At 39.6% G+C, this 26,043-nt stretch overlaps 2 protein-coding genes across 8 annotated transcripts in view; one reads left to right on the forward strand and one right to left on the reverse strand.

Moving 5' to 3' along the window:
* PRC (prolylcarboxypeptidase) overlaps positions 1-7,322 on the reverse strand; it is an 82,988-nt gene extending 75,666 nt beyond the window's left edge. The window contains exon 1 of one of the 3 annotated variants that reach the window (XM_011719217.2): positions 7,225-7,322. Coding sequence is in view for 1 of the 3 variants with exons in the window: in XM_011719216.2 (XP_011717518.2) it covers positions 5,883-6,050 (168 nt within the window). In the remaining 2 variants the exon portion in view is untranslated. Of the gene's footprint in view, positions 1-5,882; positions 6,120-7,199 lie in introns of those variants that run through there. The other 2 variants (XM_024788812.2, XM_011719216.2) reach the window with 2 other exon arrangements.
* Positions 7,189-26,043, forward strand: part of LOC105468828 (DNA damage induced apoptosis suppressor) — a 32,551-nt gene continuing 13,696 nt past the window's right edge. Inside the window, exons 1-3 of one of the 5 annotated variants that reach the window (XM_011719221.3) lie at positions 7,189-7,453; positions 19,131-19,234; positions 20,878-21,006. In XM_011719221.3, the coding sequence (XP_011717523.2) occupies positions 20,894-21,006 (113 nt within the window). In that variant the 5' untranslated portion in view covers positions 7,189-7,453; positions 19,131-19,234; positions 20,878-20,893. Of the gene's footprint in view, positions 7,454-19,130; positions 19,235-19,475; positions 19,597-19,839; positions 19,885-20,877; positions 21,007-26,043 lie in introns of those variants that run through there. The other 4 variants (XM_011719219.2, XM_011719220.3, XM_011719218.3 and 1 more) reach the window with 4 other exon arrangements.

Here is a 26,043-nt window from a genome sequence, read left to right on the forward strand (position 1 = left end):
GTGACAGAGCAAGATCCTGTCTAAAAACAAATGAACAAAAAGGATAGTTCTCTTGCTTACAAAATGGAATAATAGCATCTACCTCACAGAACAGTAATAGGGATTAAATAAGTGAATGTCTATTAGGTACTTAGGATAATATTTAGGTTATTTGAAGCTTTCAATAAATTGTAGTAAATTATTATCATTAATAATGCATTAGACACATTTACACTACATATGTCATTTTACTTTCATCTCTTACTCCTTATTCATTTTAATTTACAGTCAATTTTTTCAATTCATAATATCTTTATTAAGAAGTACCATATTCTGTCAGAACCACATAAAAAAAAGTAAAAAGAAGTACCATCCAAGGCACTAGAAACGAAGACAAACAATATCTACCATCAAGGTATTCTCCTTACCTATGATGCTCCTTTCTTCTCCAATAGACCCACAACCAAGCAAACTTCAAAATCATAAACACAATGTTCTGTTATATTATAAAATAGATCAACTATGCAGTGTTATAAATATTGTAGCAATTTAAGAGGTGACTACTTTTTAATTTAAAAATACTTTATATGTTATGGGTCTGTGTCCTATTCAAAGTCAAGACAGTAAAGTTGTTTAGGTCCAATTCACCAAAGACAATTAATGTTCTGGCAAAAAACAAAACTTGTACCCGCATTGCCACTGCTCCTAATGCAGTGTCCAATAAACAGGAGGCACTCAGTGAACAGAATACTAGGTATATCAGAGATTAGCAGATCCAATCCATTTATCTTACAAATTAGTACAATGAGATCTAGAGGGTTAAGCAACTTGCCCAAGAGTATGATGTGAATTACTGGCAGGGCTGATCCTAGAACCCAAACTTTGAAAATGTTTTAAAAGTCTAAATTCTCTAAAGCACAAAGTCCTTGCAATGTGCTGACAGAGGAATATAAACAAGACAGTGAAAAACTTAAAGTTAATTTTTACTGAACTTAGATTTTAGCATTAGTTAGTAAGAAATTTAAAACTCAGCTATCAGAAAGACAGTGTTAGATTTACTATTATTATCAAGAGAAGAAGCTACTTCCAAAAACCTGAAAGGGTAAATTCATTACCACATTTCCCCCCAACACTTTATCAACACTTAAAATAGCATAGAAAGAAAGATAGAAATAGTTTCATATCCTTCTTTTTATGTACAGAATTTTGTGTGAAAAGAATGATTTCAAGCAAGAAAAAAGGTTAATTCCTAGGCCACAAGTGTGTTAAAGTATTGATTATTTTAATCCTATTGATTTAAAAAAAGTGAAGGGGTTAATTAAAACCATGTACATTAGGAAACGGCAAGATAAAAATGTTTACCATTTATAGTTTACTAAGTGTTATGCACTGTGCTAAATAAGCACTTTACACATACCACCTCTTTTTACAACAAACTTATGGGATAGGTAATATAATTATCTCCATTTTGCTGATTATGAAAATAGGAGCTGCCTCTGAGTAACTTACTCAGGTAGTGGCAGAAACAGAACTTGTTCTCAAACCTGTTTGCCTCTAAGTGATATGCTTTGGATTTTGTTGTTGTTGTTTATTTTTTTGTAGAGATAGGGTCTCACTATGTTGCCCAACCTGGTCGCTAGCTCCTGGCCTCATGTGATCCTTCCAGCCTCTCAAAATGCTAGGATTTCAGGGGTGAGCCACCACACCCAACACTAAAAGCTGTGCTTTGAACCACTCTCCTATTCAAGCTCTATCAAGTTTCTGATGCTTTATAATTTAGATCAAGGTCAATCCATCATATCTAAGGGGGAGGCTACATGATCACCAAGGCCCCTTCTAAAAATGATTCTGTATCACCAAACACATAAATCGGTTCTGAATTCACATAATATTTCTGACAGGATACTCCAGGCCTAAGGGGAAGGCCATCAGTAGATGAACAGATACGAAGAGGAGAAACGGGAAGAAAAATTTAAAGAAGGAGAACAAGATCTTTATCAACATGGCCTTCCAAGGTGCCTAACATAGCTAGACATAACATTTTACTAGACATCAGGATCACTGTGACAAAAGTGGGAAAGGGGAACCTAGAACAGGAATTGAAAGCAGAACTATAAAGGACGTATGTAAATTTAAATAGCTTAGCCCACTGATGTGATTCCCTCACAGCAGATGAGGAAGGAGCTGCAAGAGCCAGTGACCATGAGCTCAATGCTGGGCCAAAACACAGACTTCTAACAGAAACAATGATCAGCAGTTAAATAGGAATGGTGGGGTACTAAGTTTTCAGAAGAGCCTTTACCACTATCGCCATGCATTTGGATGAGAGTGAATTTTCAGGACAGAGTTGTAAAGGAACTAGCATTTGTTCCATTAAGTTGTTTAAATTCCTACCATGTTCTATGCACCATCCATGTGGCTTTCATGTGTTATCACACTGAACTCTGACAACAACCTTGGTGGATGTGATGATTAATTTTACATGCCAACTTTATAGGCCATGGTGCCCGGCTATTTGGTCAACCATCATTCTAGATGTTTTAGTGAAGGTATTTTTTGGATGAGATTAACATTTAAATCAGCGGACTTTAAATCAATGGACTTTACCCTCCATAATTTGAGTGGGCCTTATCTAATCAGTTTAAGGCTTTAATAGAACAAAGTTTGACTTCCCCTGACTTTGGGAGGCCGAGGCAGGTGGATCACTTGAGGTCAGGGGGTCAAGACCAGCCTGGCCAACATGGTAAAACCCTGTCTGTATTTTTAAAACTGCAAAAATTAGCCAGCCGTGGTGGCAAGCACCTGTAATCCTAGCTACTCGGGACGCTAAGGCAGGAGAATTGCTTGAACCCGGGAGGCAGAGGCTGCAGTGAGCCGAGATCTCGCCACTGCACCCCAGCCTGGGCAACAGAGCGAAACTCCAACTCAAAAAAAAAAAAAAAAGACTGACTTCTCCTAAGCAAGAAGAAATTCTGCCAGCAGAATGCCTGTGCATCCAAACTGCAAACTCTCTCCTAGGTTTCCAGCCTACCAACCTTCCCTGAAGATTTTGGACTTACTAAGCCTCCACAACTGCATGAGCCAATTCCTTAATAAAAATCTCTCTTGTAGAGAGAGAAACACACAGACACACACCCTGACAATATAATAGATATTGCTCCCAATTTTACCACTGAGAAAAATGATGGCCTGACAAGGACCCATTCTCCCTCTTGACTATATCACACACTAAAATGTGTGATTCGGGACTCACATTCTAGCCTGAGGGGCTCAGGTGGGAGGTACACGGTAATAAGCATGCAACACTGTAACCACAAGCCACACATTCCAGAGAGCCCTTTATGACACTGATACCACACATACTACACATGTACCCAGAGCCTTGATGTGCCCAAGTGATGTACTATCCTTTCTCTGGTCTCCTAATTCAGTTATTTCAGGTAAAAGAAATCAAATATTCCTACCTAAATCAATATTTGAAGGCTTTGAAAAAGGAGGAAAAAATAATTAATAAAGAACTAAAGTAAAAGATAAAAAGAAAAATAAAAAATGATTTGTGACAATTAAATGATGGTAGCCTTTGTTTAGGTTCTTTTTGGATAATCATGCATTCACTCTCTCAACAGCTATTTTGTGCTTTATACTTTTTTATAGGCTCTTCTAGGTATTGTAGAGTACTAACTAGCTAGAGGGACACGTACAATATAGAAATGAGCAGGATGAAAAAAGACCAACTAAATTGCCTTAAAAAAGTCAGATTCACAGAAGAGGTGACATTTCTGCAGGAATAGAAGTATGAGTTTAAATAGTGGAGAAGAGGGATGTTATTCCAGGCAGAATTTCTGACACAGTAAAAGTCATCTGAGTCTGTTAGGTTGCTAAAAGTAGGAGCTGGGATGGAGGATTATGGCAGAATGTAAAGTTGGAATGACCAGCTAGGGTTTCATAGTAAGGAACAATGGATTCCCATGCCAAGGTGTTTGAATTGTATTTCTAAGGAGTGTAGTGGCCAAGAAAGGAATCTACAATAAAGGAACATAAAGTAGGAACTAAGGTACTAACAAATAATTTGTTCCCTTCCACTCTTTCACTCTTTCACTCTCTCCTTTTCTGCTGATAGTTCTCTTTTTCATCGATCCCAATGGGATTTTAGAGATCTTCCATTCCAATAGTCCTCTCCCCATTTTACTTTAGCAGTTGAGCTCTGCAAATAGTTGTATATAAAATCCCAGCATATAAAACAGATAAAAGCTGAAAGAGATCCAAGAGAGGGGTATTGGAGCACCTAATTTGGCCTCCACTTCAGGCTTCATCCACTTTCCCTCTGAAACAGCTCCCCAAAGAGCCCTTAATTTTCCTCAGTAAAGTGTGAAACACATTGGTCTTTGTCCCAACCCTCCCAATTTACAAATGAGGGAATTATGCCTAGAGAATTAATTTAAGGGAGTTGCCTGAGAAAAAAGACTATTTCCTGGTATCCCTGGTAAAATTAAAATGTTTTATCTTCCTCATAAACTTGAACTCAAATGTCTGAGTTAAAAATTGTTTCTTGGCTGCACACAGTGGCACACGCCTGCAATCCCAGCCCTTTGGGACATTGCTTGAGCCCAGGAGTTCAAGACCAGCCTAGGCAACATGGCAAAACCCCATCTCTATTTTTAAAAATAAAAAAAAAAATTTAAATTATTTCTAAGTTATTCTGGAAGTCTATGACATCCCTCTACCACAAATTCCCATTCAAAATTCATATAAGGGCTGGGCTCAGTGGCTCAAGCCTGTAATCCCAACACTTTGGGAGGCTGATGCAGAAGGATTATTGAGTCCACAAGTTTAAGACTAGCCTGGGCAACATAGTGAGCCTTGTCTCTATACAATCAACAACAACAAAATTTCACGTAGGTCTATAACCACATATTATATGAGTGCCTACTTGAGGCCAGATACTCTGCTAGGAACACGTTATCTGCTCTCACTTAACCATCACCACAAACCCCAAGAGATCAAGGAACTAGGCTCAGAGAAGTACTGTAACCTGCCCAAGGTCATAGAGCTAGCAGGGTAGAATCTGGTTCTACCTGACTCCTAAAGCCAAGCTTCAGACCCTTGCACTCTTTCTAATCCCAACCCTTTCCAAATCTTTTCCTATTTTTACCAGGCTTTCAGAAATGCTGAACTGTAAGGAATCCTCGTCATTTCACAAAGGATGTACTTTTCCATCAAGACCTGTGGGGGAATGCCTCATGCTGCAGCCAAGCACAAAGGCATCAAGCCTAAAAAGCTCTAAAATCATGTTACAAACCATAGAAAGGCTAATCCCCAACCCCACCACAAGCTCCTACAACTCCTTTTACAACCATAGGCTACACACGTTCAGTCTTATGGGGAATAGGGATTTCAACAATTCTTAATAATAGGGCTACAAAATCAGCTCTGAGCTGACCCCTTATAAGAGGCTGGTTTTTAGGATGGATAACTATCCAATATTATCTAATAGGTAAAGATACTAGAATTTGTATTTAGGGCTGCCTTGGGGCAAAGGATGACTATCACCGCAGACTAGGTAGCAGAGCTGGTATTTAATAATTTGAATTTGAGGGAAGGTCAAGGGAGTTCGGATTGGGGCACCCTATGGGAGCAGGCGGAGTTGAAGTGACTGCCGTGTCCAATTGCAGAACAGCCTGAATCAAGAGTACGGAGCCAGAAGTACTACCAAATTATTGGTAATGGGAGGAGAAAAATTCAACAAAACTGGGATTTGAGACCACCTTCTGGAAGACATGAGCCAAAGACCGAAGAGATCCCAGGCATCAAGGGGTGTGAATTTCGAGGTGGGCTCCGTTGCCCGGGCTCTGAGGGTTCCCGGCGGTTGGGCCGGGGACGGCGAAGCCCCCACTCCCCCTTACCTTCTGTTGGAAGTAGAGAACCGAATAGTTCTTGGCTACAGCTGGGAGGGATGTGGGGTTTGTTGGCAAGTGTAGGCTGCCGAGGGCCCTTAAGGCCGGCCGGAGGGCCTTGGTGGCCCAGGGCGCCAGAAAAGACAGAAGCAGGAGCAGGAGGGCTCGGCGGCCCATGGCTCAGGCTGGCGGCTGCAGTGCGGGTGGGAGGGCGAAAAGGAGGCCAGCAGCAGCGCACGGGCTAAGCCCTGCCCAGTCTGCAGCTCCGCCCGCCGCAAAACGGCTCCTCCCGGGGGAAACCCAAAGCCAGCCAGCTCCTCAGACACCGCCCAAACCAGGTCACCACAGCCACTCCGCCCCCATCCCCGAGGGCACCGCCTCCACTCCACTTTACTCTCGTGCCGTCTGCTTCTTAGCACTCACCTTCATTGCGGTCACATCCCAAGTTTGCCTTTATCATGCTAGGGCCTCTTCCTACCTCATCGCTGTAGCCCATGCTTTATCTATAGCGCCCCCGAAGCCCACCTGTCCTTCAGGTCATCCTATATCCCCACCATTATAATCACCGCCAAACTCTGCCCTGGCTGCCTCAATTCCATTGCTACACCTCCTGCCCTCCGCAAATCCCACATAAAGGCAGTAACAGCTTCCATGACAATTTATTGAAGGTTCACTACAGGCCAGTGTATCAGGAGGCAGGGAGGCACAGGCATCATCTCCTCTAACTCAATCGTCACAGCAATCTTGTGCGTCGTATTCGATTGTTATTCCCATCTACAGATGTGGAAACGGAGGCTCAGAGAGGTGCGGGAACTTGCACTAGATCACTCAGCAGTAAGCGGAGCACGTCGTCGCAGACCGCTGGGTCCAGCTCCAAAGACTGTGCTCCTTGCACCCACCTCCATCATGGAGCCTAAACACTCCCTATGATACTCCGTTCTTTGGTAACCCCAAAACTGTGTTGCTTGCACAACCCATCCATTACAGAGGTCGCCCCGGGTCCACATCGTCCCTAAATCCCGCCAGGTCCCGGTCCCTTCTTTCAAGTAACGCCCCCTTTCTTCTTCGGCACCCGAAAACCCACTCCGCGCTCCACCTCCCTCCTGCCTCCTGCCAAAGCCCCCTTCCCCCCTCCGCCCCTGGGTAGTGCTAGCCCCTAGGACAGCGCCGGGTCTGGCTTCCAAAGCTCCCTCAACCCTCTTCATCCGGCTTCCATTCCCTCTTTCAGTCACCCCGCCAGACCCCAGGACGCCCAGGCTTGCTCCACACTTTCCGGGGATCCCTACGCCCAGGAGGCTTAGCGCAGCCAAAACCAACTTTACTGACTGTACTACTGATCCACCGACTCTACCCGCAGTTTGACGAAAATGGTCGTTCCCACAAGCTTGTAGGATTTCTTGGCTAAGCGCCACCCTCTGCGGCGCTTTCTTCTGATTGGCTCTGAGTGAACGCAGCCAAAGCGTTACTTCCGGCGGAAAAGGACGCGGGAGATTCGATTGGAAGGCTCCCGGCGAACTACTGATCCGGCCGGTCTGAGTCACTGTGTGTCGCCTGGGCCCGCTACTGGTCTTCTCCCTCAGGTGAGCTGGGTAAAGGGGTTCTCGGGAAGCCTAAGGGCCGGAGACTCCCAAGGAGGCTCTTAACTTCATTATGAATGAGACCCACCCAGAGCCCGGCACTTGTTTTTTCACGAGTTATTCTCTGTAAACGGGCGGACATGAGGGTAAAAGATATAAACGTCAGTTATTTTATTTTAGACTCAGTGCAGTTGCAATCACCTAACGAACGTTTATTGAACGCTTTCAGTGGCATCGAGCTAGACTCCGAGTGAGCTTTTAGAATCGGAGATAGAGTGGAAAAGGCGCGACTCTTGCTTCTGTGATGTGCAAATACGTATTCAGCGGGCCACTGTGCAGAGTAGTACGTGCTAAAAGGGAATCTGCCAAACTGGTATCATGGCTTAGAGGGAACATACTTTAACTGAGCCAGGTGCTTAAACCAGAACTTGAAAGTTTTCTTCCTTTTCGCATCCAGCCAGTCCCTAACAGCCTCTTGAATATCTCAGATCTGTTCACGTCTCTCCGTTTTTTACTGACATTATTTTGGTTCGACCCTATGACTGCTACATAGCTGTGGCAGTACCCCCACCTGGCCCAGCTGGTTCTCCTGCTTTCAATCTTGCCACATTCCAGTCCAGTCTCCACATTGCTGGGCTGATAAAGATAATTGCCCGAGGCACTCCCCATTGAAAACCTTTCAGTCCCTCCTATTTGCCCTCAGGTTTAAGCCCAAACTCTTTAACATGACTTACAGGCTCTTTCCTGTCTGACTTTTGCCTGCCTCTTCAGCCCCAGTGGTTTTCCACCGCTCCAGCCATATAGAATGTCTTCTGTGTTCCTGAAGTGTACTATCCTCTTTCTCACCCCAAACCGTCTTCTGACCCTGTCCGTGACCTGGCTAATTCTTACCCAGTTTGCAAAGCCTTTTAAATCAGAAACCCTTTCCTGACCCCACAAGACTGGATCACAGAGCAACAAGTAATTATTTGTTTATTCTGCAGATAGTTAAGTGCTTCTTTGGTCTCTGCCAAGAACTGCTAGGTACTGAGATCCGATGATGAACAAGGTAGATTCCTGTTCTAATGGAACTTACCTTGTATGGATAGAATTAAGGAGAATTTACAAGGAAACTATGTGAATTAGACTGGTCTAAGAAGACCTTTCCGAGGAGTTGATATTGATGCCTAAAAGATGAGCATGATCCAACTGTGCAAGAGAGGAAAAGAACAACATTCTAAACAGAGTGAACAGGTTGTGCAAAGGTCCTGAGGCAGGAAAGAGCTTGACATGTTAATGTTCAAGAATCTAAGGAAAGACCAGTATTGCTGGAATATATTCAGAAAGGACAGTTGTATGAGATGAATCTGGAAAGATGGGCAGAGACCGAATCATGATAAGGAGGTTAATCCAGCACCATAAACAGGAGATAATGGTGGTTTGGATTAAGATGATGGCAGAATATATAAGGGAAAGGTGAATGATGGTTTCTAAGTATGGAAGTAAATTCAAGTACCTTCTGATGAGTGTGATGTGGGATGTGAAAGAAAGGGAGGAATGACAAATGACTCCCAGGTACTGGCCTGAGTTACTGGTTAGTGAGTGGTACCATTTACTTAGATGGAGCAAAATTGCAAAAAAAGAGGTTTGAGAGGAAACTAAGAATTCAGGTTTTTTAAATATTAAACCGTGAGATCCCTATGAGACATCGAATACAGTTGGCTCTCAGGTAAGCAGTTAAGGTATAGAAGTCTGGAGCTTGCATATATTATTTCATTGATAGTTATATATTGCCTGTCTTAGCCAATAGATTATAAATTCCTTGAACACAAGAGCCTGTTTTTTCTCTCTTTAACCCTATTACCTTCTCCATCCCTGTAATAAATATCCCATAAATGACAGTCAACAGAAAAACCGTATTGTACTAAAATTTTCCTGGTTCATGTTTTTAAAGTATTTTTCATCAGTATTTCTCCTTTCACTGGGTTTTGTCTCTTTGTTTTTTTGCTTACTTAATTTTCACTGTCCTGCCTGCCTCTCTTACTTTTCTAGAGTTTTCGTGTTAATGTCACTAAATTATGTTTTAGAGACTAATTATGACTGCCTTTAGAAAAATTAAACAAGTATGTGCCCTTGGAGGAAACCATTAGATAGTGTTAAGAAGACAGTTCAAAATAGCCACCCTTCCCATAACTGAGGCCTCTTGGCCTGTAAATTATGAAATAGAAAATTGGATAATTACAAGGTGACAAAGATTTTCATGCAAGGCAAGAACAGTTTGGAGAGGAATGAAGAAAGGGAGAAAAGTTAGTCATACTTTCTTTTCTTTATGCCATTAGAACTAAGACTAGTTTTTTAAAGGAGTAATTTCATCCTTTGGGCACAGTCTTGAAGCAAATACACATAGTTTCTTTCAAGTGTGAAGCTTGAACAAAGAGAGTGATGTACTAGAAAGACTAGTAAGCTACTCATCAGAAGGCATGAGTTCCAGACCTGATTTCTCCTAATTCCTATTCTTTAATTAGTTATTTAACTTCTCTAAGTGGATCAGATAATGATGCAAAAGCACTTTGCAAACTGTAAAGCAGTCAAATGAACTCAAACTGGATTATGAACTTTAAGATAGGATTCATATCTTATACTTTTATGTTCTCTTCAGCCCCATCCCCAGATGCCAATTTACACTAAATACTTCACTGAACTTTTTCTCTAGGATCTAACATAGAATAAGAATTAGTTTAGATTTTCTAATCCAACCCAGTTATTCTAGATCTTCTAGTCTAGCCCGAAGAAGAAAAAAAGTTGTGTTGGTATGTGCATGTATGGGCACAGTTTTCCATAAATGATTAAGATGCCTTCTGAGAACTTGATTATGAAGTAGTTAAGCTGAAAGGTCACCAAATAATGGATTAGAGCAAAGAACTGCAAAATAATTTAAATGAGACTGAGATGCTGTCAGGCCTTGGGAATTTAACTATAACCATATTTATCACAAGTGTTATTCACCATGAGATAGTCTCAATGACTAAGCTACTGGTTTTCCAGTGTGGACAATTTGGCCATTACCTGGGAACTTATGAAAATGCAGATTCTCAGACACTTATCCCAGACTTACTGAATCAAACTCTGGAGTTGGAGTCCAGCAATCTGTTTTATCAAGCCTTCTGGGTGATTTTGATGTATGATAAAGGTTGAGAAATACTTGTCTAGTATGAAAATGGGATGCAGAGGTTGTAATCAGTGAGTTTATATATCTGGTACCACTGAAAAAATCATCTCTAGAATGAAAGATGCATCAGGCATTAGCTTGATTCCATTAAATAGTCGATTCACCACACAGCTCTTCTTCAAGCAACTTTCTGTTTGTAATTTGAGTATAATATATAGTTATACCAAATATTTAAATACAGGCTTCTGATATATCCCTTCCCTGTGATGGTAATTTTTCATGGTAAATTAGTAAAACATCTTTGGATTACGGTTCAGCTCCCCATAATGGCTTGTCTAAAAGGAGAGAAAGCATTCCAGAATATTCCATGGTAAATTAGATATGTACTATAGTGTGTCCACATGGACCCCACATATTTTAATAAGCATAAGTCTATCAGAGCCTTCATTCCTGGACATTGACCTGGGTTATCCCTGGGCTTTCAAAACAAAGGCCAACTGAGGCCTTAATTAGTTCTGCCCCAACACTTATACTTTTATCCCTTTCTACCCTCCTTATTTCTACTTTTATGTGTGAGAGATTTAAAGAAAGCAAGCTTTTCTTTGTATATTATTGCTAATGTCCCTCTCCAGTATTTTTATTGTATTTATTGATTTTTTCTGATTATGAAAGCCATACACTTAGAAAATATCTTAAATATATAAAGGAAATAAAAATTGCTCTTAACACTACTACCCTGAGAAAATACTTTTTAAAAATAAGATTATGTATTTTCCTAAGTATCCTCTTCTCTTTCCCCATTCCTTCCATCAAAAACTAAATTAGTCCCCCTGTTATATCTTCTCATGGCACTATGCATTTCCGAAATAGAATTTGCCAGATTGCAGGTAAATTTTTTGTGTGATTATTTAATGTCTGTGTCTTACACTAGACAGTAAGTCTACTGACTAGGTAGGGACCTTGTCTGTTTGTCCATCAATCACGCTCTTCCCCCCAGCATTTAGCAGCCGCACAATTAATAACTGATGAATAAATAAATATGTTAGCATATTAAATTGGGATATGGTTTGCTGTGATGGAGCTGAAAGAAATGTAATACGATATCACCATCCTTCCCAATAAATATTAGAAGAAAGATAAACTCCAAAAGATACCACATATGAAATTGTTCCCAAGTGTGTCATCCTGTCTTCCTAATTTTAGTGTTTACTTATTCCTGGTGTTTCATTCAATTATTCATCAGACATGCATCCACTATACTGCAAGTCATGCAGTAGAGAGAGACAGAAAAATAAAACAAACTCTAAAAACACCCCAGAGCCTAGGCAAATAAATAAATAAATAAATACAATAATAAACTAGGTGGCAAGTATGAAGGAAATACTATGAAAACAGCAAAGGAAATTAATTAATATTAACTGTCTGAAAGCATCTTATTCTGTTATTGTCCAACAAACAATAAATGGGAAGCCTTTTCGCCAATTTCTGGGGTTTACCAGGTGAAATACAAATAGTAAAAATACTAATGACCCCTTTCATTACAGTTCTCAAATTTGCTGTTTTTATAGATTTTTAGACTTACTCATTTGATCCACTAGAGGGCAATAAACCCTTAAATAAAAACAATGTAACCAACCTTCCTTTAAAAGTATAGTAATAAGTGCTGGCACAATTAATTTAGAAATGAATCCAAAATTTCCTGCTTATTTAAGTTTTTCACTTATTGATGAGTTGTCTGCCCAATTAACAAATTTTTTTAGGACAGACAGTATGTTATTTTCACTTAGCCCAGTGTACGAGTCATATTACAAGTTTATTCCATTTCCTAAAGTTTGAATAGCAATTGTGTAAAGAATATGATTTGATGAATGCCCATATTGTTGTGGTACAATATAAAATTCTGTTTTAGAGCCCTAAAGAAAATAGTCTCTGCTCACAATATGAACACAAGTAAAAATATTAGAAGTGAGGAGAAGACATAAGTAATGATTAAAATAAGTATTAAATAAGGTACTATATATGAAACTAGTCTGTGTACTTCGTATACAAATATAAGATAATTTTATGATTTGGTAAAATTGTGTTTTTAACGCTAAGTGACAAAATTGTGGCTTAGGAAGAGGAACTGCAACTCATGAAGAAGATTAATATCTGAAGTTCAGATTAACAATTTCTGAGCTTGGCACTGAAGATATAAACAGATAGTCCTTCTAAGATCTTACTCTAGGTCCAGGAAAAACAAACCATATTTAACAGATAATTTTAATATAATGTGGCATGTGATGAATTAAAGAGTAATTTAACTTCTGGGAAAATGTTCTAGAAAAGAAGACTTCTAAGAAGGATCTTAAAGAAGAATAAGCATTACCAGGAGAATGAAAGAGCATTTTAAAGAGAAGAATGGAAAAAAACAAAGGCATAGAAATGTGAAACATACTGTGGGAGTGGGGAAGCAAGGAACACAACTCAGATTGTTTCCCTTGGCATAAATTACTAGCACATAAAGAGCAAAAAGAAAGTTAAGAGAATAGGCATTAGGGAGAATAAAACCAAATAGACAATACACTACAATAGACAAAACAAATGGTAGGACTACAGAGGTACAATAGTATATGGTGTAGAAAAAAAGAAAAGCCATTCTCTTTGTTAATAAAGAAAGATTTTTTAGGGGAACTTCAAATGAAATAGGAAGAAAATTATGGTATCATATGGCATATGCCTACTCTGTTATAAAAATTTTCTTGAATTGCAAAATTCTGCTTATAGTTCTTCATTCATGCAATAAATTTTGTTTTGAGACTAGTCTCTGTTGCTCAGGCTGGAGTGCAGTGGCACAATCACTGTGCACTGCAGCCTCAATCTCCCAGGCTCAAGTGACCCTCCCACCTCCGCCTCCTGAGTAGCTGGAATACAAGAGTGCACCACCATGCCCAGCTAATATTTTTTATTACTTGCAGAGTTCTTACCGTGTTGCCCAGGCTGGTCTCAAACTGGTGGGCTCAAGCAATCCTCCCAGCTTGGCCTCCCAAAGTGCTGGGATTATAGGCCTGATCCACCACACCTGGCCCTATTCAATAAATATTTATTGTGAACTTACTGTGTGCTGAGCACTGTTCTAAGCACTGGGGTTACAGTAGAGAACAGGGTAGACTAGGCTAGTGATGGGTAGAACGAACAAAAATAAGTAAGCAAAGACATATACAAGATGACTATCCAGCACGATTAGTACCATGAAGGATAAAACAGGTGATGCCATAGAAACTAAGAGGAAGGAGGATTCTACTTGAGCTAAAGTGGGGCTCTCTGAGGGGATAACAGAGTTACAGATTGAAGGATGATAAAGAACCGACTGTTGCAAGACCTAAGGGAAGAATATCCTAGCCAAAGAGAACAGTAAGCACAAAAGCCTGAGAAGGGAATTGTTTGGTATGCTTGAGGAGCAGAAAGAAGGCCAGCATGGCTTGAAATACAGTGATTAAGAAGGAGAGTGGTATTAAGTGAGGTCAGGGATTGGCAAGATCTAGCTAACCCAGGGCTGCACAGACCATTGTGAGATATTGAGGCTTCATTCTAAATAACAGGATTTTAAGCAGGTAAGAGACAGCATGTTCAGGAGTGAGCTTTATGCTATTTTAGCTCCTCTAACTCACAGGTAGGTATACCTCTATACTAAACCCTACGCTAAATTGGATTTTAGAATGTGGAGGGATGATGCCCTTGTTGACATTACACCATTGTTGTGTTAACTAAAAGTTATAGGAGGCCTTTGTTTTGGACTAAGCTCGTGCACTAGGCCCCAGTAGACCTGACTAAAAATCAAAATAGAGACATTTATACTTAAAGTTCCACCTCACCAAATCAAAACTGCATTGTTATCTGATCTTCCTAGAACTCAGTAGAGAGAAATAACCAAATTTCCCACACATGCCAGTTTCAGTTGTCATGACAATGAAGTTTGCTCTGCCTTTGATGCTTACAACAAAAAGTAGGCTTATATCAACCAATTATTCCTGTATTTTTCTGTCCCTCTGTTCCCACTTTAGGAGGAAAGTACCTCTGAAATGACTAAGCTGCTTTTTGTTCTTTGTTTCTACTTTCTTCAGCCCTTCTCTGTCTATAAAACCAAACTTCTCTGTTCTGCCCCTTGGAACACTTACTGTATTTTATGGAATAAAGTATTTCCCGATTCTAGAACTGTTACAGGAAAGAGGTCCCAATCCAGACCCCCAGAGAGGGTTCTTCAATCTCGCGCAAGAAAGAATTCAGGGCGAGTCCATAAAGTGAAAGCAAGTTTACTAGGAAAGTAAAGGAATAAAAGACATAGAACAGTCCCGAGGGCTGCTGGCTGCCCATTTTTATGGTTATTTCTTGATGGTATGCTAAACAAGATGGGATTATTTGTGTCTCCTCCTTTTAGACCATATATGGTAACTTCCTGATGTTGCCATGGTGTTTGTGAACTGTCATGGCGCTGGTGGCTGCGTAGCAATGAGGACAACCAGAGGTCACCTTCGTCACCATCTTGGTTTTGGTGGGTTTTAGCTGTCTTCTTTACTGCAACCTGTTTTATCGGCAAGGTCTTTATAATCTGTATTTTGTGTCGACCTCATATCTCATCCTATGACTTAGAATGCCTTAAGCATCTGGGAATTCAGCCCAGTATGTCTCAGCTTCATTGTACCCGCCCTCTAGACAAGATGGAGTTGCTTTTGTTCAAACACCTCTGACAGAATCATAAATAAAGCCAATTAAGATCTTTCGCAAAATTGTTGTAATTTTGTCTTTTGACAGTTGCAATGGCAAGGAATTTGAGATTTTAGCATTCATAATGGCACTTTTCTTTGACCTTTCTTTCTGCCTTTCATTTGTATCCTATATTCCCTACCCTACCGTGTCCTTTGAGATTGCCATGTAGCCTAAGGTGATAACCAAATCTAGGAATACATAATCGGCTTTTGGCAGAACCTTACTAATGTATACATAAGAATCCCAACAAGGATAGCAAAAAATTAGGATTAGCCTTCTCTTTTCTATGCTCGCTTTAATTTATACGGATCAGTGACTTATGTAAATTATTATCTTTCATCTTTGCAAATTTCCATCTTATTAACTTAGGTGGCAAGATTTTATTTTTATAGACATGTTATTTTGATTGACTAACAGGATTAGTATCACTTTAACATCTCCCTTACATAGTCACCACATTTCTATGTTTGTGATCATCTTTATGGAGTACTATACCAAAAAGATTCTACTCTTTTAAAACGAGTGACCTCCACTTTGTCAGTTTGCTGATGCCAGTGTCAAAAACAGTATCACCCATTTCAGAATTGAAAGCTTTTGCCATGTGCTTAAAAATGAAAGTTTCTTAATACAGCTTTATCTCAAACAGTTACAAAGACCTTTGTTGTGAGGTGTGTATTTTATGTTATAAATAAGCTAATCCATTTAAAAAATTAGTAAACCAACCAACCTTTTTTTTTTTTTTTGAGACAGAGCCTCAAAGAGATCTATCGCCCAAGCTGGAGTGCAGTGGCATGATCTTGGCTCACTACAACCTCTGCCTCCCAGGTTCAAGCAATTCTGCCTCAGCCTCCTGAGTAGCTGGGATTACAGGTGCACACCACCACACCGGGCTAATTTTTTATATTTTTGGTAGAGACAGGGTTTCACCATTTTGGCGAGGCTGGCTCAAACTCTTGACCTCAGTTGATGTGCCCACCTTGGCCTCCCAAAGTGCTGGGATTATAAGCGTGAGCCACCACACTCTGCCACATATCAACCTTTTAATTTTTTTTTTTCTTTTTTTCTTTTTCTTTTTTTTTGAGGAAAAGTCTCACTATGTCACCCAGACTGGAGTGCAATGCCATGAATACAGCTCACTGCAGTCTTCACCTCCTGGGCTCAAGCGATCCTCCCAGCTCAGCCTCCCAAGTAGCAGGGACCACAAGCTCATACCACCATGCCCGACTAACCTTTTTTTTGTTTTTTGGAGAGATGAGGTCTCATCATGTTGCCCAGGCTGAATTTTTAAAAAGAAAGTATAAAGAGAACATCGCTACAGGCATACCTCGGAGATATTGTGGGTTGGGTTTCTGACCCCTGCAATAAAGTAAATATTGCAGTAAAGTGAGTCACAAATTTTTTGGTTTCCCAGTGTATATATTAATAAAAGTTATGTTTACACTATACTATAGTCTAAGTATGCGATAGCATTATGTCTAAAAAATACATATCTTAATTTAAAAACACTTTATTATTGAAAAATGTTAATGATCATCTGAGCCTTCAATGAGTCATAATTTTTTGTAGTGGAGGGTCTTGCCTCAGTGTTGATGGTTGCTGACTGCTTGGGGTGGTGGTTGCTGAAAGTTGGGGTTACAGAGGCAATTTCTTAAAATAAGACAACATTGAAGTTTGCTGCATTGACTCTTCCTTTCACAAAAGATTTTTCTATACCATGTAGTGCTGTTTGATAGCGTTTTACCCACAGTAGAACTTCTTTCAGAATTGGAGTCAGTCTTCTCAAACCCTGCCACTGCTTATCAACTAAGCTTATGGAATATTCTAAATCCTTTGTTGTCATTTCAACAATGTTCACAGCACCCTCACCAGGAGTAGGTTCCATCTCAAGAAACTACTCTCTTGTTTATCCATAAAAAGCAACTCCTCATAAGTTCATGCCTTATCATGAGATTGCAGCAATTAAGTCACATCTTCAGGCTCCACTTTTTAATTCTAGATTTCTTGCTGTTCCACCACATCTGCAGTCACTTCCTCCATTGAAAGCTTGAACCCCTCAAAGTCATCCATGAGGACTGGAATCAGCTTCTTCCAAACTCCAATTAGTGTTGATATTTTGACTTCCTCCCATAAATCATGAATGTTCTTATTAGCGTCTAGCGTAGTGAAACCTTTCCAGAAGATTTTCAACTTACTTTGCCCAGATCCATCAGAAGAAGCATTATCTATGGCAGCTATGGCCTTAGGAAATGTGTTTCTGAAATAATAAGACTTGAAAGTCAAAATGACTCCTTGATCCATGGGTAGAGAATGGATGTGTTAATAGGCAAGAAAATAATATCAGTCTCCTTGTGCATCTCCATCAGAGCTCTTGGGTGACCAGGTGCGTTGTCAATGATCATTAATATTTTGAAAGAAATCTTTTTTTCTGAGCAATAGGTCTCAACAGTGGGCTTAAAATATTCAGTAAATCATGCTATAAACAGATGTGCTGTCATCCAGGCTTTATTCTTCCATTTCTAGAGCACAAGCAGAGTAGATTCAGCATAATCCTTAAGGCCTGCAGGATTTTTGGAATGGCAAATGAGCACTGGCATCAATATCAGGTCACCAGCTGCATTTGCCCCTAACAAGAGAGTTAGCTTGTTCTTTGAAGCCTTGCAGCCAGGTGCTGACAAGCCGTGAAGCCAGGCGCTGACTTCTCTAGCTATGAAAGTCCTAGGTGTCATTTTCTTCCCATATAAGCCTGTTGTGTCTACATTTAAAATCTGTTGTTTAGTGTAGCCACCATCATCAACTAGTTAAGATCTAGTTATCTTAGCTAGATCTTTTGGATAAATTTCCGCAGCTTCTACATCAGCGCTTGCTGCTTTACCTTGCAGCAAGTTATGTTTTATGTTTTGGAGATGGCTTCTTTTCCTAAACTTCAAGAGCCAGCCTTTGCTAGCTTCAAGCATTTTTTTCCTGCAGCTTCCTCACCTCTCTCAGCCTTCATAGAATTGAAGAGCATTAGAGTATTACTCTGGATTAGGCTTTCATTTAAGGGAATGTTGTGGCTCGTTTGATCTTCTATCCAGACCACTAAAATTTTCTCCATATCAAAAAAAGGCTGTTTTACATTCTTACTTATGTGTTCACTGGAGTAGCACTTTTAATTTCCTTCAGTAACATTTCCTTTGCATTCCCACCTTAGCTGTTTGGCACGAGAAACCTAACTTTTGGTCTATCTCGGCTATCAACATGCTTTCCTCACTAACCTTAATTTTTATTTCTGTCTTTTGTTTTAAAGTGAGAGATGTGTGACTCTTCCTTTCACCTGAACACTTAGAGGTCATTGTAGGGTTAATAACTGGCCTTATTTCAATATTGTTGTATCTCAGAATAGGGAGACCCAACAAGAGGGAGAGAGATGGTGGGGCAGTCAAATACACATTTATAGATTAAATTCGTCTTATACAGGTGCAGTTTGTGGTGCCCCAAAACAATTACAATAGTAGCATCAAAGATCACTGATCACAAGTCACCATCAGATATAATAAAAATGAAAACTTTTGAAATATTGTGAGAATTACCAAAATGTGACAGGTGGAAAGTGAGCACATGCCGCTGGAAAAATTGACTTGCTTGAGACAGGGTTACCATAAACCTTCAATTTGTAAAAAAAAAAAAAAAAAAAAAAAGAAAGAAAGAAATGCAATATCTGTGAAGCTTAATAAAGTGAAGCATAATAAAATGAGGTATGTCTGTATTTTATTATTTTACTCCTCTGATTTCTTTGTTTATTTGGAGATAGGGTCTTGCTCTATCACCCAGGCTGGAGTGCCATGGCATCATCATAGCTTACTATGGCCTTGATCCTCTTGCCTTAGCCTCCCAAGCAGCTGGTACTACAGGTACGTGCCACCACACTCAGCTAATTCTCTTATATTTTTTGTAGAGACAGTGTCTCCCTATATTTCCCAGGCTGATCTCAAACTCCTGGGCTCAAGTGATCGCCCCCCACCTCAGTCTTCCAAAGTGCTGAGATTGCAGACATGAGCCACCACCCTTGGCCTTCCTGGTGTGTTTTATACAAGGATATTAAAACACTTTGAGCTATCGTTTGACATGTAACATTTTGCTTTTTCTGTTTACAAAATCTGAAGTCTTATTTTCTCTTCAAGATGTATAAAATGAGCACACTGGAATCTAATAAAACGATATTTCAGCTAAAAAAGTACCATTTCCACCAATTTAGGTTCTTTAAAAGATTCATGTAAGTTCGTGTACAGATTGAATATACCTTATCTGAAATGTTTGGGTCCAGAAGTCTTGTGAATTTTGCATTTTTTAATATTTGCATACAATTAATGAGATACAGGAATGAGACCCAAATCTAAACATAAAAGTTGTTTATGTTTTATATACATCTTTTACACATAGCCTGAAGGTAATTTTATACAATACTTTTTTTTTTTTTTTTTTTTAGATGGAGTTTTGCTCTTGTCGCACAGGCTGGAGTGCCATGGTGCAATCTCGGCTCACTGCAACCTCCGCCTCCTAGGTTCAAGCAATTCTCCTGCTGCAACCTCCTAAGTAGCTGGGATTACAGGCACTCACCACCATGCCCGGCTAATTTTTGTATTTTTCTTTTTCTTTTTTTTTTTTTTTTTTTGAGACGGAGTCTCGCTCTGTCGCCCAGGCTGGAGTGCAGTGGCGCGATCTCGGCTCACTGCAAGCTCCGCCTCCCGGGTTCACGCCATTCTCCTGCCTCAGCCTCCCGAGTAGCTGGGACTACAGGCGCCCACAACCGCGCCCGGCTAATCTTTTGTATTTTTAGTAGAGACGGGGTTTCACCGTGGTCTCGATCTCCTGACCTTGTGATCCGCCTGCCTCGGCCTCCCAAAGTGCTGGGATTACAGGCGTGAGCCACCGCGCCCGGCTAATTTTTGTATTTTTCGTAGAGAAAACATGTTGGCCAGGCTGGTCTCGAACTCCTGACCTCAGGTGATCCACCCGCCTCGGCCTCCCAAAGTGCTGGGATTATAGGCATGAGCCACTGCGCCCAGTCACAATTATTTTAATAATTTAGTGCATGAAACAAAGTTTGTGTTAAGTACTTACGTGTGGAATTTTTATTTGTGCCATCATGGTGGCACTCAAAACATTTCAGATTTTGGGTTTTGGACTTTCAGATTCAAGATGCTCAACCTGTAGTTTCCTTTGTATTGATGGCAGACACAAGTTTTGTATCTTCTTGTAAAGGTGTGAAGAAGCTAAATGACATCTTTCCTGAATTACTGGGATAGAGCATTTATTAAGAAACAGGATACAAGAATTTGCTTAAACCACACTGTTTTAAATCTGATTTTCTTCCTGTTAATATTTTAAGTAGAAAAAGAATTAATTTTCCAATACATTGACACCACCTTCACTTTGAAAGTGAAACACATGACATCTATTAGCTTTGCAGTAGAGGTTGTGATTTTCCTAAGAAATGAATATGCGCTGTAATGAAAGATTTGCCAGTCATCCCAATGACTATTTTGTTTTGCAGGCCACGGTGTGAACACATGAATAGAAGAAGAAAATTTCTTCTAGCCTCAGTACTTGCTCTCCAGAATTCAAGTTTTATATATCCATCATGTCAGAAGTGCTTCTCTAGGATAATCCTGGTCTCCAAAAGGTAAAAGTAAAGTCTGTACGGGTGAGAGAGGAAATACAAGTGCACACTGTAGATTTCCTATGGCTCAAGGGCAAGGACCAGATTTACCAAACCAGGACAACTCTCAGGAGTTGGTTCTTCTGTAAATCCCAGAACAGATTTCACTGCTAATCATCTATTACTAGAGAAAAGTTTTAAGTTACTGTCAAGTCCTTTGCTAAATGCTTGCCTCATTGAAGAAAAATAACTTCTCAGTAAGTCCCAATACTGGGTACAAAACTTAACCCATTTCTGGGATATCCCTGGGAATAATACAGCAGGCTTTTGTTTATTGTTTGTTTATTTTTGCATGATCCTTAGAATACTTTTTAATGTAAATAAATAAACTCCTTGAGACCAGGGACTATGTTATAGTAATTTCTATCCTTTAGCAACTAGAAAGGTATTTGGCATATAATTCTTTATTATGGTGCTCAGATGCAAGCCAACTATACCTGAGAGCCTAAGGTATTCCTCTTATCTTTATAGAGTAGAAATGAGAGGTTAGGTTTGAAGTTTCTCCAGAACACTGTCTCTCTGCATGGAAGAGAGGATAAGAATAACTAGTAAGTAGCTAGAACTATGTAAGAAAGAGTAGTGTGCCAGCAATATTCTTAACTAGTCTTTTTGTCTAGTTAGCATTGAATGGGGAGGCACAAAGGGAGATGGGCAGTTCTAACTCATATCTAGACTCTAAGTAATCCTTGAAGTAGTTATCACACTGTTCCTTTATTAAGCCAGTCTCTCAAGTACTCATTTGTAAGCTCTGAGAGAAAGACCCTGTTTGTGTTATTCATCATTAAATCCTTGGCATCCATCTTCAGGCTTAGTTCATAGAAAATGTTCAACAAGTGTTCGTTAGACGAATGAATAAGTGATAGCATGATAGTGTTTAGATTGTCTTAGGTTCACCCATTTTCAGGTTCCTGCCTGTCATTTGAAACAACTAAAACCCATGGGCTATTTGCCTTTCATCAGAATCTATACTTAGAAGCAGTGTGGTATACAGTCCTTACTTAATGTTGTCGGATTCTAAGACACCGCAACTTTAAGCAAAATGATGTATAGTGAAACAAATTTTTTTCTCATCAACGTTATAGTGATGTTATTTGAGAACCGCTATAAGTAGTTTTGCTTAAAGTCACAGTATCCAAGAACCTATCACTAATGTTAAATGAGGACTTACTGTAATGGAACAATTTCAAGCTTCAGAGAACACAACAGAGTTGCATGTAGGCTCTGGCTCTCATTAACTTTGTGACCTAGGGCAAGATATTTAACTTCTGTGAGTCTAATTACTCATTTGTAAGGTGGGATCATGGTACCCACAATATGGGATCATTGTAAATTAGAGATAATGCACAGAAATGTTCTAGTAGAATACATAATATATATTAGAATTTCCAAAGTGGCAGCTATTATTATTATAATCTATTATAAGTATACTTTACCTTATTGCAGTATGTTATCATGATTAAAAGCATAATTCTCTGGAGCTGACTGCCTGGATTCAAATCATAACCCTGCCATTACAGCTGTGTGGCCTTGGGCAAGTCACTGTAATTATCTGAGCCTCAAAATGGGGAAAGTGATATCTGCCTCATAAGGTTCTTGTAAGGATCAAATAGGTTAATATGCATAACATGCCTAGAACATTGTGTGATACATTATCAGTAATATATAGATATAAAATATTTTTAAAACTCTTTCCGGTCATTTATTTTAAAGATAATCTGCAACAAAAATTTAGGTTGAACAATAATGCCATTGTTGCTTATTTAGACTGGTAATACCAATAGATAACATTAGTGAGTGTTTACTGTACAGTAGGCACTGTGCTAGGAGCTTTGTGGGCATTATATCTTTTAATACAACAGCCCTATAAAGTGAATGCTGTTGTTAATGCCAGCCTTTAAAGGAGACAACTGAAGCTTGGAAAAGTTAAGTAACTTACTGCAAATCATCACACAGCCAGCTAGTTAGGGGCAGAAACATATTCAAGCCTACACAATCTGAATTCTGTCTACCTTCATAATCACCATACTACTTCCAAATTGGCAGTGAAATTTGTATTCAGAATGATTCCTCTCTCTTTCTTAGAGCTTAAAATGCCCTGGGAAAGGACTTGTGACGGGACTCTTTTGGAATATAAAACCCATGGCACATAGTCCTTGCCTGTGGAAACATAGTCCATGGAAATATAACCTGTTTTCTGCACATACTATATTGACACAAAAATTTTTTTAAACTATATCCGTAATTTCTGGTGCTTATCTTTTTTTCCCCATAGGTTATTGGGGTACAGGTGGTATTTGGCTACATGAGTAAGTTCTTCAGTGGTGCTTTGTGAGATTTTGGTGCACCCATCACCCGAGCAGTATACACTGCACCCTATTTGTAGTCTTTTATCCCTCACCCCCTCCCACCCTTCCCCCCAAGTCGCCAAAGTCCATTGTATCATTCTTATGCCTTTGTGTCCTCATAGCGTAGCTCCCACACATCAGTGAGAACATATGGTGTTTGGTTTTCCATTCCTGAGTTACTTCATTTAGAATAATAGTCTCTAGTCTCATCCAGGTCACTGCAAATGCCATTAATTCATTCCTTTTTATGACTGAGTAGTAGTTCATCATATACACACACACACACACACACACACACACCACAGTTTCTTTATCCACTCATTGATTGATGGACATTTGGGTTGGTTCCACGATTTTGCAATTCTGAACTGTGCTGCTATAAACATGCGTGTGCAAGTATCTTCTTCACATAATGACTTATTTTCCTGTGGGTAGATACCCAGTAGTGGGATTGCTGGATCAAATGGTAGTTCTACTTTTAGTTCTTTAAGGAGTCTCCACAGTGTTTTCCGTAGTGGCTGTACTAGTTTACATTTCTGCCAGCAATGTAGAAGTGTTCCCTGATCGCTGTATCCACACCAGCATCTACTGTTTTTTGATTTTTTGATTATGGCCATTCTTGCAGGAATAGGCGGTATTGCATTGTGATTTTGATTTGCATTTCCCTGGTCATTAGTGATGTTGAGCATTTTTTCATATGTTTTGTTGGCCATTTGAGAATTGTCTATTTATGTCCTTAGCCTACTGTTTGATGGGATTGTTTGTTTTTTTCTTACTGATTTGTTTGGGTTCATTGTAGATTCTGGATATTAGTCCTTTGTCAGACGTATAGGTTGTGAAGATTTTCTCTCACTCTGTGGGTTGTCTGTTTACTCTGCTGACTGTTCTTTGGCCATGCAAAAGCTCTTTGGTTTAATTAAGTCCCAGCTATTTATCTTTGTTTTTATTGCGTTTGCTTTTGGGTATGCCAGTGTCTAGAAGAGTTTTTACAATGTTATCTTCTGGAATTTTTATAGTTTCAGGTCTTAGATTTTTAATCCATTTTGAGTTGCTTTTGTATAAGGTTCATTCTCCTACATGTGGCTAACCAATGATCCCAGCACCGTTTGTTGAAAAGGGTGTCCTTTCCCCACTATTGTTTGCTTTGTCAAAGATCAGTTGGCTGTAAGTATTTGAGTTTATTTCTGGGTTCTCTATTCTGTTCCATTGGCCTGTGTGCCTATTTTTATACCAGTACCATGGTGTTTTGGTGACTATGGCCTTATAGTATAGTTTGAAATCAGGTAATGTGATGCCTCCAGGTTTGTTCTTTTTGCTTAGTCTTTCTTTGGCTATGCCAGCTATGTCTTGGTTCCATATGCATTTTAAAATTGTTTTTTTCTAATTCTTTGAAGAATAGTGGTAGTAGGGATTGCATTGAATTTGCAGATTGCTTTTGGCAGCATGGTCATTTTCACAATATTGATTCTACCTATCCACGAGCATGGGATGTGTTTCCATTCGTTTGTGCTGTCCATGATTTCTTTCAGCAGTGTTTTGGGGTTTTTCTTGTAGAGGTCTTTTGCCTCCTTGGTTAGGTATATTCCTAAATTTATTTGTCTGGTTTTTTGTCTTTGGTTTTGTTTTTTTGCAGCTATTGTAAAAGGAGTTAAATTCTTGATTTGACTCTCTGCTTAGTCACTGTTGGTGTATAGAAGAGCTGCTGATTTGTGTACATTAATCTTGTATCCAGAAACTTTGCTGAATTCTTTTATCAGTTCTAGCAGCTTTCTGGAGGAGTCTTCAGGGTTTCCAAGGTAAACAATCATATCGTCAGCAAACAGTGACAGTTTGACTTCCTCTTTACTGATTTAGATGCCCTTTCTTTCTTTCTCTTGTCTGATTGCATTGGCTAGGACTTCCAGTAGTATGTTGAAGAAGAATAGTGAGAGTGGGCATCCTTGTCTTGTTCCAGTTCTCAGAGGGAATGCTTTCAATTTTTCCCCATTCATTGTTATGTTGGCTGTGGGTTTGTTATAGATGGCTTTTATTACATTGAGGTATGTCCCTTGTATGCCACTTTTGCTGAGAGTTTTAATCATAAAGGGATGCTGGCTTTTGTTGAATGCTTTTTCTGCATCTATTGAGATGATCATGTGATTTTTGTTTTTAAAATTCTGTTTATGTGGTATATCACATTTATTGACTTATGTATGCTAAACTGTCCCTGCATCCCTGGTATGAAACCCATTTAATCATGGTGGATTATCTTTTTGATATGTTGTTTGATTCAGTTAACTAGTATTTTGTTAAGGATTTTAGCGTCTGTGTTCATCAAGGATATCGGGCAGTAATTTTCTTTTTTGCTTATGTCCTTTCCTGATTTGGGTATTAGGGTGATGCTGCCTTCATAGAATGAATTAGAGAGGATTCCCTCTTTATCTCGTGGAATAGCGTCAAAAGGATTGGTACCAAATCTTCTTTGAATGTCTGGTAGAATTCTGCTGTGAATCCATGTGGTCCTGGACTTTTTTTTGTTGGTAATTTTTTTTTTTTTCTTTTTTTTTTTGAGACGAAGTCTCACTCTGTCGCCCAGGTTGGAGTGCAGTGGCATGATCTCGGCTCACTGCAAGCTCCACCTCCCTTGCCATTCTCCCACCTCAACCTCCTGAGTAGC

The sequence above is a fragment of the Macaca nemestrina genome, chromosome 12 (assembly GCF_043159975.1).
Source record: "Macaca nemestrina isolate mMacNem1 chromosome 12, mMacNem.hap1, whole genome shotgun sequence".
Lineage (NCBI taxonomy): Eukaryota > Metazoa > Chordata > Mammalia > Primates > Cercopithecidae > Macaca > Macaca nemestrina.